This window comes from Bufo gargarizans, chromosome 1 (genome assembly GCF_014858855.1).
Source record: "Bufo gargarizans isolate SCDJY-AF-19 chromosome 1, ASM1485885v1, whole genome shotgun sequence".
Lineage (NCBI taxonomy): Eukaryota > Metazoa > Chordata > Amphibia > Anura > Bufonidae > Bufo > Bufo gargarizans.
In genome coordinates, this window is record NC_058080.1 from 256,655,866 (window position 1) to 256,674,074 (window position 18,209).

General features: G+C 40.4%; 1 protein-coding gene across 1 annotated transcript in view; it reads left to right on the forward strand.

Annotated features, from left to right (window-relative positions):
• TET2 (tet methylcytosine dioxygenase 2) overlaps window positions 1–18,209 on the forward strand; it is a 91,755-nt gene that overhangs the window by 46,443 nt on the left and 27,103 nt on the right. The window contains 6 exon segments of the mRNA XM_044302514.1: window positions 8,172–8,762; window positions 8,764–11,182; window positions 12,100–12,190; window positions 14,382–14,475; window positions 16,968–17,176; window positions 17,290–17,440. Coding sequence (XP_044158449.1) covers window positions 8,217–8,762; window positions 8,764–11,182; window positions 12,100–12,190; window positions 14,382–14,475; window positions 16,968–17,176; window positions 17,290–17,440 — 3,510 coding nt within the window. The 5' untranslated portion in view covers window positions 8,172–8,216.

Below are 18,209 nucleotides of genomic sequence, written 5' to 3' on the forward strand. Positions count from 1 at the left end.
TACAATGAAATAATAGGATTAGTGCTAACTTACGAGTCATTCATTTTATGGTTTTGTTTGTTGTTTTTTTTTTTTTAACTCATTTTATTGAACAAGTAAAAAACATGTTAAACAATTGGTGTACATACAATGCATTGCATAGTAAAACATTGCACTTCTTGGCATGACAGTTGTTAACCAATATCAGTGGTCCATATAGTTATAATTACAAAACTTATAATTAAAAAAGGCAAAAAGAAGAGAGAACAAAGCTTCATGGGTATACATATTTCTATACATTAGTGCGCAGAAGATATTGCATTGGGTATTGCGTAAATGGAGAGGAACACTGCGATCCCCATACCTTGCCGAACTTGGATCCACATTCCCTATGTTTGTAAATTATGTTTTCATATGGAATTATGGCATTTATCAATGCCTTAGTCAACGTGAAGACAGAACAGCGCCACTTATTAACATGTTTTAGTCAGATATGGCGGCGGTGCTCACAGTGTCAGGTACCGACCTGATGGCCCCCTTGGTAACCAGAAAAGATTTTTAGAAACCGCAGATCTGTAGCTTGAAAAAGACCTTGGTGTCGAAATGTTGCTATTTTTTCGATATCAATAAACACAAGATTGGATTCAAGATTGGGAGTGCTGCGGTTTCTACAAATCTTTTCTATTAATGCCTTCCATTGGTTGATTGACAGGCACCTATCTCCCATCCATCTTAAAGTAATTGCTTTTCGTGCCATAAATAGCGACTCCCGTAAAAATATTCTAATGTGGTGGGAGTATATGATGTAATCTAGTATACCAAAGAGACATGTGTTAGGATGGGCAGTAAGTGGAAGATTAGTCAAATCAGCAAGGAATTGAGTGAGCTCTACCCAGAACGCTCTAATATTAGGACAAGCCTACATCATATGCCAGAAATCCGCACCATCTCTGGCACAATGATGGCACCTGGTGTGAGACAATCTGCCCATCCTATGTAGTCTAACCGGCGATAGGTAACTCTGGTGAATAATACATAGTAGAACAAACCTGTTATTGATCGCTGGGGACACATACAGAGGTGACTCCAACAGTTCAGAGATGTCCTCATCCTACAGATCAGATCTCCAGGTTCAAAAGATAGAGGCCTATTTCCTCTGGGTCAATAACCAGACTGTCTACTTCCCACCTTACAGATTTATGGATCATAAGGGAGACACCTCTGAAATAGAATGTTGTCACGGTGGACAGGATATCAGATACACAAGAAAAATAAACAAACAAGTATCTAGGCAAGAAGCTGGGGATCAGAGTCACCTCCTGACAAATCCCTACCAGCTCTCCCTATACTGCTATGCCCACGTTCAGACCCTTAAGGTGGGAATAACATGTCCTCGTGCCTGGGCTGAGAATACCCTAAAATCCCTAAGATGGTGAAGGGGAATAGAGACAGCCAGCTCCCTCAGAACCTGAAGGGGACAGGTGTCTCTCAAACAGCCTAGACAGCAAACAACAAGAAAACAACAACAAACAACTTATCTTTTCTGAGCAGGAAGAGCCAATCCTTCCTTCCTTACTTCCACAGAGCCAGACAGAAGCTATAACCCGCACGGAACACTGGGAGTGGGTGTAATTTAAACCAACGACCCCACCCAGTGCACCTGAAGGGAGGCGGATCTAGCTTGACTCCAAAACAAAACAAAAGACCAGACATGTGCTGCTAATCTGGCAGACCTCCTCTTGTAGTCTGAGCAGGGCATGACAAATGTATGAAAAGAATGTTGCGCCCATTGGACCCATGGCCTCTGCAGTCTGTTAGTGTGATTGGGGATTAAATGGGTTTCTTGGAGACATAGAATGTGGGCGTTAAATCTCTGAATTGCAGAAAACACCATTGACCTTTTCCTTGGACTCCGCAGGCCTCTAACATTCCAGGATAGCACCCTTAAGAAGGATGGGGCTTAACAGTAGGGGATGGGATAGATGAGATATCCCCGAGAAAGGTATAATGTCTGACAGTGTGACTATACATGTGCCCGAGAGTGCCTAGGTGCAGCAAACACACAGCAAATTTTCTGATCAAATGTACACCTAACAGTGCCTGTAGCACACTCAAAACCCTGAATGGGTGCATAGCAGGTAAAATGTTAACACAGGTAAAAACAGAAAGAAAATAAATATGTAAACAATCATTGGAAACTGTGCAGAACAGATTATGCGGCTATTGTAGCTAATGTAACGGGGAGTGCTGGTGACTAATTTTGTCACTTGCACTAACGCTGCCACGTGGAAGTAATGCAAACATGAACCTCAACTTAACATGGGAATTGATATTGCCATATCGAGAGTGAGTTAGCATAACACTCTATAGCGTCGAGGCCTAGATATCGACAATTAAATGAGTATAAGGAGAAAAGGAGAAATAAAAATAGGAAAGGAGAAGGAAGGGGGGAGGGAAAGGAGAGGGAGAGTAAGGGCAAGAGCATTGCAAATAAAAAATAAGAAGGGCAATATCAGCAGGTCTCACGTATCGATGGGGCAGTATGAAGAAGAGGTCCCAAGACACCAAGGCAGCGGTCCCTGGGGTAATAACTCAGTTCAAGGGTCTGGCAGGTCTTCCCTTGCGGTCAAATCCAGGCACTGGTTTGGCAGAGGTAGTGAAGAATCTTGTTGTCTCGCTATCAACTACCAGCAGTTTGGCAGGGTACGCCACGGAGTATGGCATAGTCGGCTCTCTGAGTCTTCTTTTGACCATTGTGAAAGTTGCTCTCCTCTTCTGATATTCAGCTGAAAAGTCAGGAAACAGCATGATAGTAGTGTTCTCGACCCATATCTCTTGCTTCTGTCGAGCCAGCTGCAGCATATGGTCTCAGTCAATAGAATTAAGGAGAAGGGCAAGCAGGGGCGAGGAGGAGCCCCTGGTGGAGGTGGTTTAGCTAGAACACGGTGTGCCCTCTCAATGCCAAATGCAGAAGAGAATTTCGCTTCTGGAAAGGTGGTAGTCAGTCAATTTAGTCATAAATTTGCACGGGTTGGAGCCTTCGGCTCATTTGGGATGACTACCAAAACCTTAGGCGGTTTTCGTAGTCATCACATTTTTGTTGCTGGAAATCATCCTTCTTTTCAAGGGAGGTAAGGTGTGCAGGGATAGGTGCGGTCCTCCAGTTAGCAGACGCGGGTCTCGGCCTTCCGGACTCTATCCCTCAGTGTTTGCATATCTTGTCTTAGTAGCCCAAAGTCCACTTTAACCTCCTCCAGCTTACCCGATAGCAATGATCTGTAGGCTGAAATGGACTGTAACAGTTGGTCTGTGACCTGTTTCAAGGTAAGCTCAGTGTCTGCCTTTAGGATATCCCGCCACGTCATCCATAGCTTTCGGGTATGAAGGCCTGGAGGGTGATTGCAGGCAAAGATTTTGAGTGTTTCAGCTGCTGTAAGGGGCTTGCTCCGCACCATACTGCGTCCTCAGGGTCTTCCCGACCTTCTGCCTCTGGATTGAGGAATTGTGACGGCTAGTAATATTCAGGATAATGAAAGTTGAGGTGCTGTGGAGCGGAGCTTACTCAGACGTGTCTGCACATTCCTGCGGCCGGCCACGCCCCCCCTTGTTTTTTTTTAACCTCATGTGTGAAAAATTAAATAAAAATTTGAATTACAAATTTTAACCAGTTCAGGTTAAAATATATTTTGTGATCCAGATACTTTTTTTTTTTAGTTGGCAAAAAATACAAATATTTTTGTGATCGATGCAGCTTTCCTTTTTAACCATTTTGTAGATATAAAAATGCTATATAATCATACATAATTTTAATTGTATTCAATTGTGTAATTAGCAAATAAGAGCAGAACATATCATAATAAATTCTAAAATTTTAATAAAAGTCGTGGACGATAGAATGCTCATTGTGAAATATAGTTGACAAGACATTTCTCACCTAATAACTGTGCTTTAGGCATCATCAAAAGAAGAGGTCCCTATATATATATATATATATATATATATATATATATATATATATATGTATGTTTTACTTGAACATTTGTAGTAGTTTGGATGGATTACAAGAGTTCACATGTCCAAAAAGATATAGCAGGAAAGGATATATAAGTTCAAATAACTGCCCGGAAAATATATATTAGGACTCAAGACTCAATAATGTATTGAAACATGATTGGTATTGTTCTTTAATATACTTGTGAAGCAACCTAGGTTCCTTTCGGTGGTCAGCCTCTGGCTGCTTTATCCCTTCCCGATGCCCCCATGTAAATTTATGTCGGCGGTCAGGCTTTTAAAAATGGCGCCTGCTCACGTTTTAAACAGCAGGCACCTGGGACTAATGCATGCAAATGGCCATAACTTTAATTGCATACATTTGAACCCCTCAGATGCTGTGGTCAAATGTGACCAAGACATCTAAAGAGGTTAAAGACTGGCAGCGTGCACTCCTGCTCGTGTACCAGGATGTAGTGTGCAGCAGCCTCTGTACTCAGAAGTGGTATGAGGCTGGCACATGTTAGTTCCTATGGAGAGTCTGCCTTTGTCAGGGCTCCATAGAAACATAGTGTAAATCGAATAAATTGCTGTGACCACCCTTTGCCTTCAGAGCAGCATCAATACTTCTAGGTACGCATGTTCACAGGAACTCAGCAGGGAGGTTGTTCCAAACATCTTGGAGATCTAGCCATAGATCTTCTGTGGATGTAGGCTTGCTCACATCCTTCTGTCTTTTCATCTAATCCCAGATCAGATTGAGATCAGGGCTCTGTGAGGACCATATCACCCCATCCAAGACTCCTTGTTCTTCTTTAATCTGAAGAACGTTCTAAATGACATTGGCTGTATGTTTGGGGTCCTAGTCCTGCTGCAGAATACATTTAAACGATATTTTTGAATGCAGTTATTTTGCAGCATTTTTTTGCCGCTCTTCTCAATGAGTAGACTTTGATGCCCATTTACTGGCTTGTTGTAATAGAAGCTATGGCACTGCACACATGCTGGTTAATACTGGTTGTTAGTGCAGACATGCACTATGGATACTGCCTGGCTCCACATATATCATATACATGTAAAAAGACACACAGTTCAGTTGGCTGTTGCTAATGTCATGACCACTGATCGTACCACACCTTTGTGATTTGAATGTATGCTCCCTGTTGAAATGTGTAAGAGTTTTTGAGTATATTGGGGTCCTTTAGGAGGTCTCAGAGCTATTAAGAGGCTCCTGTGGGTGAGCACTCTTTTCTCTTTGAGACTTTAGGGCCACTACAAAGCTTCTAATAGGAAAGGTAGAATTCCCTCCAGAAAATAATTGACCTTTCAATATCCATATGGGGGATTTTATCTGCCTATATGTCTCAAAACAATTTGGAATTGTCATATAGCAACTATACCAATTGCAGTGAAACTTTATCCTCACCCAAGAAAGTTATAAAATGTAGCCAGGATCCTGCAGTGTTAGATACACCCCTTCATAGTTTTTTCACTGCACAGTATTGCTCCTTGTCACCTGCTGTGCAGCTGAAGTTAATACAAGGCACTAACTAATGTATTGTGCTTGTCCATATTCCTTCATTTGCTGGCTTGATTTATTTTTCCATTGCATTGTACACTGCTCGTGTACAGGGGTTATGACCACCACTGCAGCACAGAGATAAGGTGGCCACTAGAGAGACCAGCGCTTTTTCCTAAGGTGTGCAAGCACGGCCACCGCTGCTGGATTATAGGGTGGTTGTAACCCATTGAAATGACCAGTGTATAATGTGATGAAAAAATGAATCAAGTCAGCAAAAGAGACAATATAGACAATCACAATACATTAGTAAGTGACTTGTATTAACTTTCTCTACATGATAAACGGCATTTGCTGAAGTGAGACAACCCCTTTAAAGTGGTTGTTCAGTCAGCTAAGAAGATACAGCAATACATTTATCCACATTATTCAGGCAACATACTAATCAGAATGTGCCAGCCATTCGGACAAACTACCTGTATTGTAGAAACAAACTAAAAATCTGTCCAACTAGCCAATGAACTCCATCTAGGGGGGAGTGATATATGGAGGAGAGATCACATGATCAGAAAATGAGATGTCTTGCCATAACTATAAGCACCATGCTGTTCCAGACACGTGACTAGGAGGCAAAAGGGGGAAATTGAAAGTGGTCTTTTTTCAGGGTATATTGTAGACAAATGTATTGCACTTTCGTTTAGCCGACCGGACAACCAGTAGATCAACAACATTCTATTACCACAACCATTTTATTTCACAGCCATTTCAGCCAATAACACATTGGCAAGTAAGATTACAGGGAAACATGCAGCTTCAGGCATAAAAACATACTAATATTATAGGAATAATTTAATGATATATTTCAAAATTCAAACTTTAATAATAATAATTATAAACTATTGATAGTAACATGATATATGCATATACTCCAATCAATGCTAAAAGTGTAAAATATCTTAGTATAATTTGTGGGACTAATATCTTTCTCTCTGTGTATATATATATATATATATATATATATATATATATATACACACAGGTCCTTCTAAAAAAATTAGCATATTGTGATAAAGTTCATTATTTTCTGTAATGTACTGATAAACATTAGACTTTCATATATTTTAGATTCATTACACACCAACTGAAGTAGTTCAGGCCTTTTATTGTTTTAATATTGATGATTTTGGCATACAGCTCATGAAAACCCAAATTTCCTATCTCAAAAAATTAGCATATTTCATCCGACCAATAAAAGAAAAGTGTTTTTAATACAAAAAAAGTCAACCTTCAAATAATTATGTTCAGTTATGCACTCAATACTTGGTCGGGAATCATTTTGCAGAAATGACTGCTTCAATGCGGCGTGGCATGGAGGCAATCAGCCTGTGGCACTGCTGAGGTGTTATGGAGGCCCAGGATGCTTCGATAGCGGCCTTAAGCTCATCCAGAGTGTTGGGTCTTGCGTCTCTCAACTTTCTCTTCCCAATATCCCACAGATTCTCTATGGGGTTTAGGTCAGGAGAGTTGGCAGGCCAATTGAGCACAGTAATACCATGGTCAGTAAACCATTTACCAGTGGTTTTGGCACTGTGAGCAGGTGCCAGGTTGTGCTGAAAAATGAAATCTTCATCTCCATAAAGCTTTTCAGCAGATGGAAGCATGAAGTGCTCCAAAATCTCCTGATAGCTAGCTGCATTGACCCTGCCCTTGATAAAACACAGTAGACCAACACCAGCAGCTGACATGGCACCCCAGACCATCACTGACTGTGGGTACTTGACACTGGACTTCAGGCATTTTGGCATTTCCCTCTTCCCAGTCTTCCTCCAGACTCTGGCACCTTGATTTCCGAATGACATGCAACAGTCCAGTGCTGCTTCTCTGTAGCCCAGGTCAGGCGCTTCTGCCGCTGTTTCTGGTTCAAAAGTGGCTTGACCTGGGGAATGCGCCACCTGTAGCCCATTTCCTGCACACGCCTGTACACGGTGGCTCTGGATTTTTCTACTCCAGACTCAGTCCACTGCTTCCGCAGGTCCCCCAAGGTCTGGAATCGGTCCTTCTCCACAATCTTCCTTAGGGTCCGGTCACCTCTTCTCGTTGTGCAGCGTTTTCTGCCACACTTTTTCCTTCCCACAGACTTCCCACTGAGGTGCCTTGATACAGCACTCTGGGAACAGCCTATTCGTTCAGAAATTTCTTTCTGTGTCTTACCCTCTTGCTTGAGGGTGTCAATGATGGCCTTCTGGACAGCAGTCAGGTCGGCAGTCTTACCCATGATTGCGGTTTTGAGTAATGAACCAGGCTGGGAGTTTTTAAAAGCCTCAGAAATCTTTTGCAGGTGTTTAGAGTTAATTAGTTGATTCAGATGATTAGGTTAATAGCTGGTTTAGAGAACCTTTTCATGATATGCTAATTTTTTTTAGATAGGAATTTGGGGTTTTCATGAGCTGTATGCCAAAATCATCAACATTAAAACAATAAAAGGCCTGAACTACTTCAGTTGGTGTGTAATGAATCTAAAATATATGAAAGTCTAATGTTTATCAGTACATTACAGAAAATAATTAACTTTATCACAATATGCTAATTTTTTGAGAAGCACCTGTATATATATAAATTTATACATTTAGTGAATGGTGAAATTTTTAAAAATGTAATTTTTTTCTCTTTTATTCTCTTCTAGACGTGTTTGCAGGGCAGCCTTGTGGATGGCCCCGGAGCAGGCCCGATGGAAGAAGAAAGAAGCCACCATGATGAGGGAAGTACATTGAGTCAATTACTAATAAATCCATCACCTGCTTGCCAAAACAATCCAGCAAAATTACAAAATGGGAGCCTGCCAACTGAAATATCCAAACCCCAAGTCAATGGAGACAGCTGTTTACAGACCAAGAACAGCTATGGTGTCACACACATGAAGGGAAACCAGGACAGCTCTGACCTAGTACATGAAAACAGAGTATATCCGAATTTACATAATGGTGCAATAAAGCGCACGCTTAGTGAACCTTTGCTGGCAGAGTATTTTCAGCAGAAAAAAGTCAAAGGCGTTGGAGAAGTGAATGGAGAAAATGAGGGAGAAATAAATGGACAACACATCCAACCAGAAGTTTCAGAATTTTGTAGCAAAGACAAAGCTGTGAGAACAGAAGAAGATGAAAATGAACATGCTCAGGTTCCCAATGAGCAGAACAAAGACCTTAATTCCCCAAACAATGACAATGCTTTGTATCAGAAAGATGAGACAATTCCATTGTCCAATGGTGCTACTGTTTTATGCCTCTTCCTTGAAGTTGACACATGAGGAATTATTGGAGAAAACATGTTCTCAATATTACCCTGAAAAGGTTTCTCTGGCAGTGCAGAATAACACACCTCACACTGTTGCCATTAACACTCTAAATGATGCTAGCAATGATGTGTCTCCCCAGACAAATCATTCACCACATACCTCAGGGCAGATTACTTCCCAACTATCCTTGAACTTGGTGCTGTCTCAAGGGCCAGGTGCTATGACTGCTGAGGCTCCCAATGGTGACAAGTGCAGTGAGCCAGCCATGAAACCAGGAAGCTTTTCACTTCACATACCAGAACAGAAACCACTTCCACAAGAGGCACCAAATTATAATTCCCAAAATATAAATGAAAGAAATTGTGAAGCACATGATACTGGGCGCCCAGTGTGCTCAGAACAAGTTGCTGTTTCTACAAATCCATCGTACCATGGCATCACTAATCAACCTAATGACAGCTTTTCTGAGGATTTCAATAGAGATCATTTTACCTTAATGCAGTTGAATAAGTTACTGTTTGCCCAAGAAACTGACAGCTACAAAACCTCCCAAAACCTATGTAGTGATAATTTATTACACTCACAAAATAATGAATCATGTCAACCATTTGATCCAAGAATGATCTCTCAGGCAGCTCTTTTGCAGTCTCAGAACAGTAAGACATTACCCACTCTCGGGCTGCCTTCTCTACACTGCTCATCAGGAACAGATCCACCCCAAGAACACAATGGGCAGACAAATTGTACAGTTAACAACTATCCAGAAAAGCTAAAAGAGCAAAATTCACAAAAAGGGAGTGATCAACGCAATGGGATGGAAGGAGATGCTATGGATATGATGGAGCAAAGAAGACCGTTTCTTAAATCAAACTTCAAAGATTTTCGAAGAAATCATTGTCTGAAGGAGGAAAATTCTCAGTCTTCAGAGGATTTACTAAGATTACTTATGTTTTCACAGTCACAAAGTCAAAAGAAGCTTAAGCAATATACAAGAAAACAGGGCAACATGAATCGGGGACAAGCTAGTCAGGACATAGGGGAAGGAGTATCACCACTTCAACCTCATAGGCAGCAGCTAAATTTCCAAAAGCACTTATCCCAAGGAGCAGGCACAGATACACAACTGCAGTCCTATGAACAGAAAAACAGCTCTATGCTTTTCCAGCCCTCTCATTCAGAGCAGCAAACTGAGCAAACATTTGACCATACTTTAAAACGGCACTTAAACCTACAAACATCTGAAGGCGAACAATTTCCACATAACATAATACACCCGTTATACCAACAGGTTTTGCATTCAAAGCAGTCTGAAAGTTCACAGTTTCATCCAAACCCACACTTTCAGAGACAAAATCAAAATTTTAACATGGTCAAAGAGCAGTTACCACACTTTCACTCTCAATCGCTCTACAGCAACACTCCACCCAGGGCAAGTCCACAGAATCACATAAAAATGGAGGAAAGCTCTCAAGCAGCCAATCAGTACCAGAATATGCATCAGTATCATCTCTCCACTCAAGATATCGAGGGGCAACTGAGACATGGTTCAAACAACACAAATTTAAATTTCAATCAAGTTCAGCCTGGCTCAAATAGAAAAGATCAGTATGGATCCAAAAACCTGGAATCTGGTAAAGATCATGTAAAAGTTAAAGCAGAAGCTATTGAGCAATACTACCAAGCTAGCAGATCCCAAGATCAGCATGGTTATCAAGAGCAGAAAATCAACAGCAACCTTCCCATTTTAAACCCTAACCACATGACACAGGGAAGGTCAACCCCACAAAGTCTAGTAAACCAGAATAGATACTTACCACAAAGTAATTCTGCTGCTCAGCATTTGCGAGATCAAACAGGATACCATCCTCAGTTCGCAAATCAGATAAATTGTATTCCAAAGCATGCTGCTCTAAGACATCATTTACTTCAGCGCAGGGAGCAAACCAAACTTGAAATTTCCCCGCCACGTGGATCTGTCAAAGTGGAGAACAGCTCACAGTCTGTCTGCATGCGAACACCCAATGAAAGCAAAACAGGGAAAAAAACAATCAAACCACAGAATCAGCAATTTCAACACCTACAACAAAGGAGTATTCTTGAAACAATGGAACAACAACTGAAACAGTATCCGAGTAAATCATTGTTTCACCATCATGTGTCTACCATTAAATCGTCCAAGAACATGAAGGTGGAGTCCTCAGGCCCCGTTACAATTCTGACTACACACACTAACTCTTCAACACTAGACCATCCACAAGAAAAAACCCCAACGAAAAGAGCAGCAGGATCTGCTCTGAATAATTTTTTAGAATCCCCTACAAATCTCCTAGGAACCCCTATTAAAAATCTATTGGATACGCCTGTGAAAACTCAGTATGATTTTCCATCATGTAGCTGTGTAGGTAAGTGATCAAACACCATTGAAGATGTAATAGATATAATTAAATTTGTGTTGACTAATGATCTTTTTAACTTCATAACGCTAGAATCATGGCCATTAATTGTTTTATCTTGCACCTCATTTTTTTTATGACGTGATTGTGGTGCAGACAAGTACATCTTAATGAGAAAAAATCTGAACCATTCCCTTTACAAGTGAAAAGGTTTCCAAAACTAGGCATGGAAACTTGGGTGAAGTCAAAATTACCCACTGTTCCCATTTTAAATCATCCTATGAACACAGGTTGCTGTTTTATGGCAGTCTGTCTTCTGTTTAAAGAGGACCTGTCACCATTAACAAATTTCTAGCAAAAAATAAATAAATTGTGAACGAAACAGTATGGACTAATAAGAATAGATGCTCCAGAATTCTTATTTGATGGAGAATGTAAGTAGTTACTAAAACAGACATGTCAGAATAGGTGACAGGTCCTCATTAAGCAGAAACGTGTACTTTTGGAAGCCATAGGAATTAGATGTTTCTAGCGCTTCCTGCTTTACTATGGATTACTTTAGTTGAGGAATTTTGATAATAGCAGTATGCATTAGTCTGCTGTTGGAGGCTCTGTCACATTTGGTGGCAAGGATGGCCCAGGATGATGCGCTATTCTGGCCTTCAAAATGATAGAAAGCATAATGCAACTCCTTTATAAGTCAACAAAGGTGCCATTAGGATCCATTACATAATAGATCTAGCACATAGGTGTGGATTACATTATAAATGGAAGCCATAATGCTGAACTGTGCCCATGGAAATTGACAATTTCCATAACATTTTCATGAGCCAGTTTATTTTTAATGTACCTATGAAAAAAAAACAAATGCTTCAAATTTTGCACAAAAAACTTTACCTTTAATTTAAATTTTTTTCTATGAACAGATCAAATCATAGAAAAAGATGAAGGACCATATTACACACATCTTGGTGCTGGACCGAATGTGGCAGCTATTAGAGAGATTTTGGAAGAGAGGTAATTTTTTGAATAATTTTAAGAAACAAACACTATGGGGGGAATTGATCATTTGGGTAATATTTGAAGTCAGTTTACCTTGAGTCTACGTTGGAGTACTATGCCTCAAATTTATCAAATCGCTCAAGTTTGCTAAATTTGTGCATCTTTAAAGTTAACATATTTGTTTAGCAGTTTTTATGCCATCCTCTTACAGGAGTGAGATTGCAACTTTTGTTTTTATAAATCTGGAGTAAAATTAGCATATAACCACCCTCACTTTTCAAAACTGGAGTAAAATGGTGTTAAAAGTGGTTAACCCTTGAGTAAGGTCAAAAATTTAAATCAGATAGATCATATAGTACATAACAATCTCTTTCTAATAAAGCTAGAACTAGCTCTGTACCTCACATGGATCCAGAGATCTCCCCATTCCTTGCTCTAATTTTTCTGCTAGATTTATTTCAAGCTGACAACTCAGAGGACATGCTCTTTCTGCTACAGCTCTTGCCCTATCACAGCTCAGGAGGCAGTTGAAGGATGAAACTAAGCATGCGCGGCCATCTCAGTGAGCAGGGTAGAGAAATAAGAAAAAGACAAACAGCAGGTGGCGCTATTCAGATAGATTTTATTGAATAACTCAGTGGTTTTACAAAATTTTCAATTACATCTGATTACAAAAGTACAATCTGATTGCAAATAAGTACAAAAATTTGACTATTGTAACCCCAAATTCTGGAGTGCAAAGCTTAATAAATTTCCTCCTATACCTTTTGACATTTTTCATTTTATTGCAAAGGAACATAACTTGAGTGGAATGTGTTGTAATACACATATAGGGGACATTAAAGGGATTCTGTCACCAGGTTTCACCCCTGTCAGATAAAAATATGCTTATGTTCAGGGTGTCTTCACGATACCTAATGTGGGCTTATAAATGTCATCTGTAGGCTTATTTAGCTAAAAAACAGCTATTACTAACCTGTCAGTCAAACAAATAAGGTGCCCAAGGGGATGTTAATGGATGCAAGGTGCCGGCCGCACCCGCTGCCGTTCGTGCCCAGCGCCGCCTTTCCAGACTTCTGCGCCGCCTCCTAATCCTCTGTGCCGCCTCTCGCTCTCCCTCCCTCCCTCCCCCTCCTCCTGCTGTAAGATCTCGCGCATACAGGGGTTGAGCGAAGTGCCGGCGCATGCGCACTTCGCTGTATGAAGTCAAATGGAGAAGTCCGCACGGGCGCATCAGGCAGAGCCCTGTGCGCAAGATGTTACAGCAGAAGGAGGGGGGAGGGAGGGAGGGAGAGCGAGAGGCGGCGCAGAGGTCTGGAAAGGCGGCGCTGGGCATGAACGGCGGCGGGTGCGGCCGGCACCTTGCATCCATTGACATCCCCTTGGGCACCTTATTTTTTTGACTGACAGGTTAGTAATAGCTGTTTTTTAGCAAAATGAGCCTACAGATGACATTTATAAGCCCACATTAGGAATCGTGAAGACACCCCGAACATCAGCATATTTTTATCTGACAGGGGTGAAAACTGGTGACAGAATCCCTTTAAGACCAGTGTGAAAGTCCCTCTGTGCTGCTGGAGGAAGTGTCAAAGTTATATAAAGGCTAAGTTTGGCGCTTCCTCCAGCAGGCCATGTGACAGGATTAAATCTACACCTGCTCCCTTGCGTAAATGGCATGGAAAATGATAAATGAGCCGGGCCTGCTGGCCAGCCTCCATCCCCGCCCACACCATGCCCCCCTTTTCTCAGCACTCTGAAAAAGCAGGAAAAAGTCGCAGATTTTATCCCACAGCATTTTTGCAATCCTTTTGCATTTTCTAAGGAGAGCCATGCAGGGCTATGAGAAATGAAGGGGTACAGCCTTTTTCAGAGCTCTTCTAGCTCTTTGGTTTAGTAATCAATAGGGACCGCAACATCCAGATTTTAGCCCATCACTTCTAACATTATAAAATGTCAAATTTTTTCTTTTTTTAAAGATAGGTATCCTTTAACCTTTCTGTCATCCCAAAAGTATGCACAATGAAAACAGCCGATCTTTATAAAGCTATAATATTATCTTAGGAAAACACATGAGATTAGGTGCATTGAGTAGAATATTGATATTATCATTTAGTTTCTCTAGATTCCATTCTATACTATACCATTTTAACACACGCTCCATACAAAATGTGTGAATATTTGCATTAATTGGAGGTTTCATTCTCAGGTTTGGTGAGAAGGGCAAGGCCATTAGGATCGAAAAAGTTATATATACAGGGAAAGAAGGAAAGAGCTCTCAGGGATGTCCAATTGCAAAATGGGTAAGTAATGTGCAGGATGAAGAATAATATACTGAGAGACTCAAATACATAAATAAATACAAAAATACTAGCTCACCATTAGTCAGTGGATATCAATATGGATCTTCTACAAAGGGGGAAAATATTTTTGGATATTACAGATATTGACGATAATAAATATGGATATTATAATATACGTCCTCAGTAACGCAATTGAAAATATATATGTATGAAGAGGAACGTTAAAACAAAATAACAAATCTTTATTATGTGATACTAGCATCACAATAATAAAGAGTTGTTATTTTGTTTTAACGTTCCTTTTCATACATATATATTTTCTATTACAGATATTGCTTGACAGAATAGTGCTGCAATTATAGACGATTGAGACAGGTTTACTAAGGCTAGTTTCACAGTTGTAGGCCAGCAGAGCACGGCCTTATGGAGTTCTCTGGATCTGGTGTTGACAGATGTTACTAGAACGCCCGCCGCCATGGCAAATATGCAGAAATTTGGGATTTGCATGCATTGGTTTTTGTCTGGCCAATTCCCGGAATTCTATGTCTGAGCAGCCTACTAGAAGAAAACTAGAAACTAGATATTCTAAGGTTGCACCTAAATTATCACAGTGGCTGATGCCAGATTATAAATTTGGTGCACTTTTAGACACTGTTATCTAACTTTACACCACCTACTGGTTGGTTACTTTGTGCCAAAATTTTTGTGCATGATGGCGCATCCTAACACATGACCCTTCCCACTAACTTAGCCATATGTCTTGTTGAGCAAGATGCAAAAAGTGTCTAAAACACATATTAAATGTGGTGTAAAACATGTGGCCCTTCATTGGCAGAAATTAAATTCTGGCACATTTAGCTTAGTGAATCTGCTGAGAAGTGGTTAAAGACAGTGTGGCAGATTTACTAAGGCCACATTCACACTTTTTTATGGTCATTTTCATACCCAGAAGGATCCCACTGGAATCAATGGGTCTGATTTTAACGACCGCTTAGTCAGTAGTATACTCGTCTAACGGCCATTAAAAACGAGTCCACTATTGAAAAATGGCATTTCAGGGGTTAAAATAAAAAAATTAAAAATAACACTCACCTCATCCACTTGCATGTGCCAGGACACTCTCTCCTCACAGGAAACAGGAGGACCTGACATTCCCCCCATGGTGAAGTCATCATGCTCGAAGCATCAGGTCCTTCTGTCTTATTATTTATGTTGGGGGCCAATATGATGGACATTATTAATGCTGGGGGCCTTTATAGAAAGCATTATTAATGCTGGGGGTCATTATGTATACTGCAGGGGTTGGGATTTAAATAAAAAAGCCAATGAAAATCATATATCCTAATGTCTAAGATTATATAAAATATAGACACTGAATTTAGACAGGCTCTCTAGACAAGCACTACTTTTATTACAGTGGCTCATGCTGGATGATAAATATGGTGCATGGCTAGACACTAAGGCATTGTTTCCCAGACCACCAGACTAATAAAGTTAAAATAAGTTGGAAATATGACCTCTGAAAGAGAAGTGCAATTTAATAATTTGTAGGCACCAATTTGACAAGATCCCCCCACATGAGTATGGTTAAACATCTTATATACGGCATTTGGCCAACAGCTTTTGTTACCAACCCCCCATACACATGCAAAATTGGAGGTGAAATATCCTGTGTGAACAAATGACCACAAATGTTGGAACTCAGCATGTCAGATCCTTCTTCCCCCTAACATTTACTATTGGGAGAGAGTTTTCACTCTCCCAAGATGGTCAGCCGATCCCCACTGTAATCTGTAGGTTTGGCCAACGTTCATACTTTCCATAAGAGGTCTTACATCTTCCTGCTCTAAGGTATACCATATAATAAAAGGGGACGGTGGTCACTAGAACTGTGAAAATTAAATTAGTGTGTAGATCAATTTGATAGTAGCCAGTAATAGTTCTATTTCTGCTGACCATGCTTCATATGATACCCCTGACTAAGGGTCCATTCAAACGTTCGTGGAATGGGTCTGCATCCATTCCGCAATATCAGGAATGGGTGCGGACCCATTCATTCTCAATGGGGCAGGAATGGATACGGAGAGCACACTATGTGCTCTCTGCATCCGTATTTCCGGAGAGCGTCCAAGATCTTCCGGTCCGCATCTCCGGAAAAAAAATAGAACATGCCCTATTCTTGTCCGCAATTGCGGTTAAGAATAGCTAGTTCCACAAGGGTGCCAGCCGGGTGTATTGCGGATCCGCAATTTGCGGATCTGCAATACACTACGGACGTGTGAATGGACCTTAATATAGTAAAATTGGTCTAATGACTCTTACACATCTAGTTGTACTGCTATATTTATACTCATGTAATAATTGTGCTGCCTTATATATTCAGATGTATTGCTTTGGTAAAATGTAAAAACTAGAAAATGTGCTTCTACAATTCAGGTATTTTATATTATGAATCCCCTTGGATCATACAAAGCTTGCCCATTTGTTGACAGGTCATTCGTCGAAGTGGACTTGAGGAGAAAATGCTGTGTTTGGTGCGAGAACGAGCAGGTCACTCCTGTGAAACTGCTGTAATAGTGATTTTGATCCTGGTTTGGGAAGGCATATCAACAACCTTAGCAGATAAGATGTACACTGAACTCACCGAAACGATTCGGAAGTATGGAACCTTGACAAACAGACGTTGTGCTCTTAATGAAGAGTAAGTGGGATGCCATGATAGAAACAAACAAACCTATTTTCTTGCCTATAGCTACAGTCAATTAATTTAATAATCTTACATGACAACCAATTAAAAGATTTCATATTATTCAGGCGTACCTGTGCATGCCAGGGGCTGGACCCTGATACCTGTGGTGCCTCGTTTTCTTTTGGGTGCTCTTGGAGTATGTACTACAATGGGTGCAAGTTTGCTAGAAGTAAAATACCCAGAAAGTTCAAACTTCTTTGTGATGACCCAAGAGAGGTAAGTGTCTCTTTTTTGCATATTAAACAGACCAAATTTAGAAAAACTTGGTTGTCAATAACCACGAGGGGCTTGTATTTTATTGTCTCTTTTACCTGGGAACAAACCATTTATTCCTAATAGTTGAGCTGAAGTACAGTTGAATTTACATGCATCAGTCATTTCTTCTGTATGGGAATAAATGATAGTCACTGCGATCATTAATCACCATATTAAGTTATTGCTTGTGGGCAGTCCCATCCTTGGCCAATGTAAAGGGACCCTATCATTATGATAGTAAAAGCAGATATGTATCATGTAGTGTTCAAATGGGAAAACAGTTGTCACATTACACAACAATATATTTATAGCTTTTGAAACCTAAGTACTGCAAAAAAAAAAAGCATTGCCAGTATCCACAGGCAGGACAAATTTCTCCATTGAGTTTCAATACCATTATGTTGTTTCCTGTTGTAATGTAATGTATTCTTATTATAATGGAAATAACTACAGTACATGCATGGCATAGAATTCATAGTCTTGTACAATTGTTTCTAGCTTTACCATCAGTGTTTAGGGGGTCTCCACTTTCTGATGAAATTTCAAAAATGGCCTCATCCGATAGATACAGGCATGTAAAAAATTGTAAAAGGAGTCAATATTTATCCCAGAATTCTGGCTAAAGCCCTTCACTCTTCAGACCATGGGCCCCACATGTAAACAATGGACACGGTAGCTGCGGTATCCATGGCTCTCAAGATGGAAGCAGTCATATGCCTTATCCAGTTGA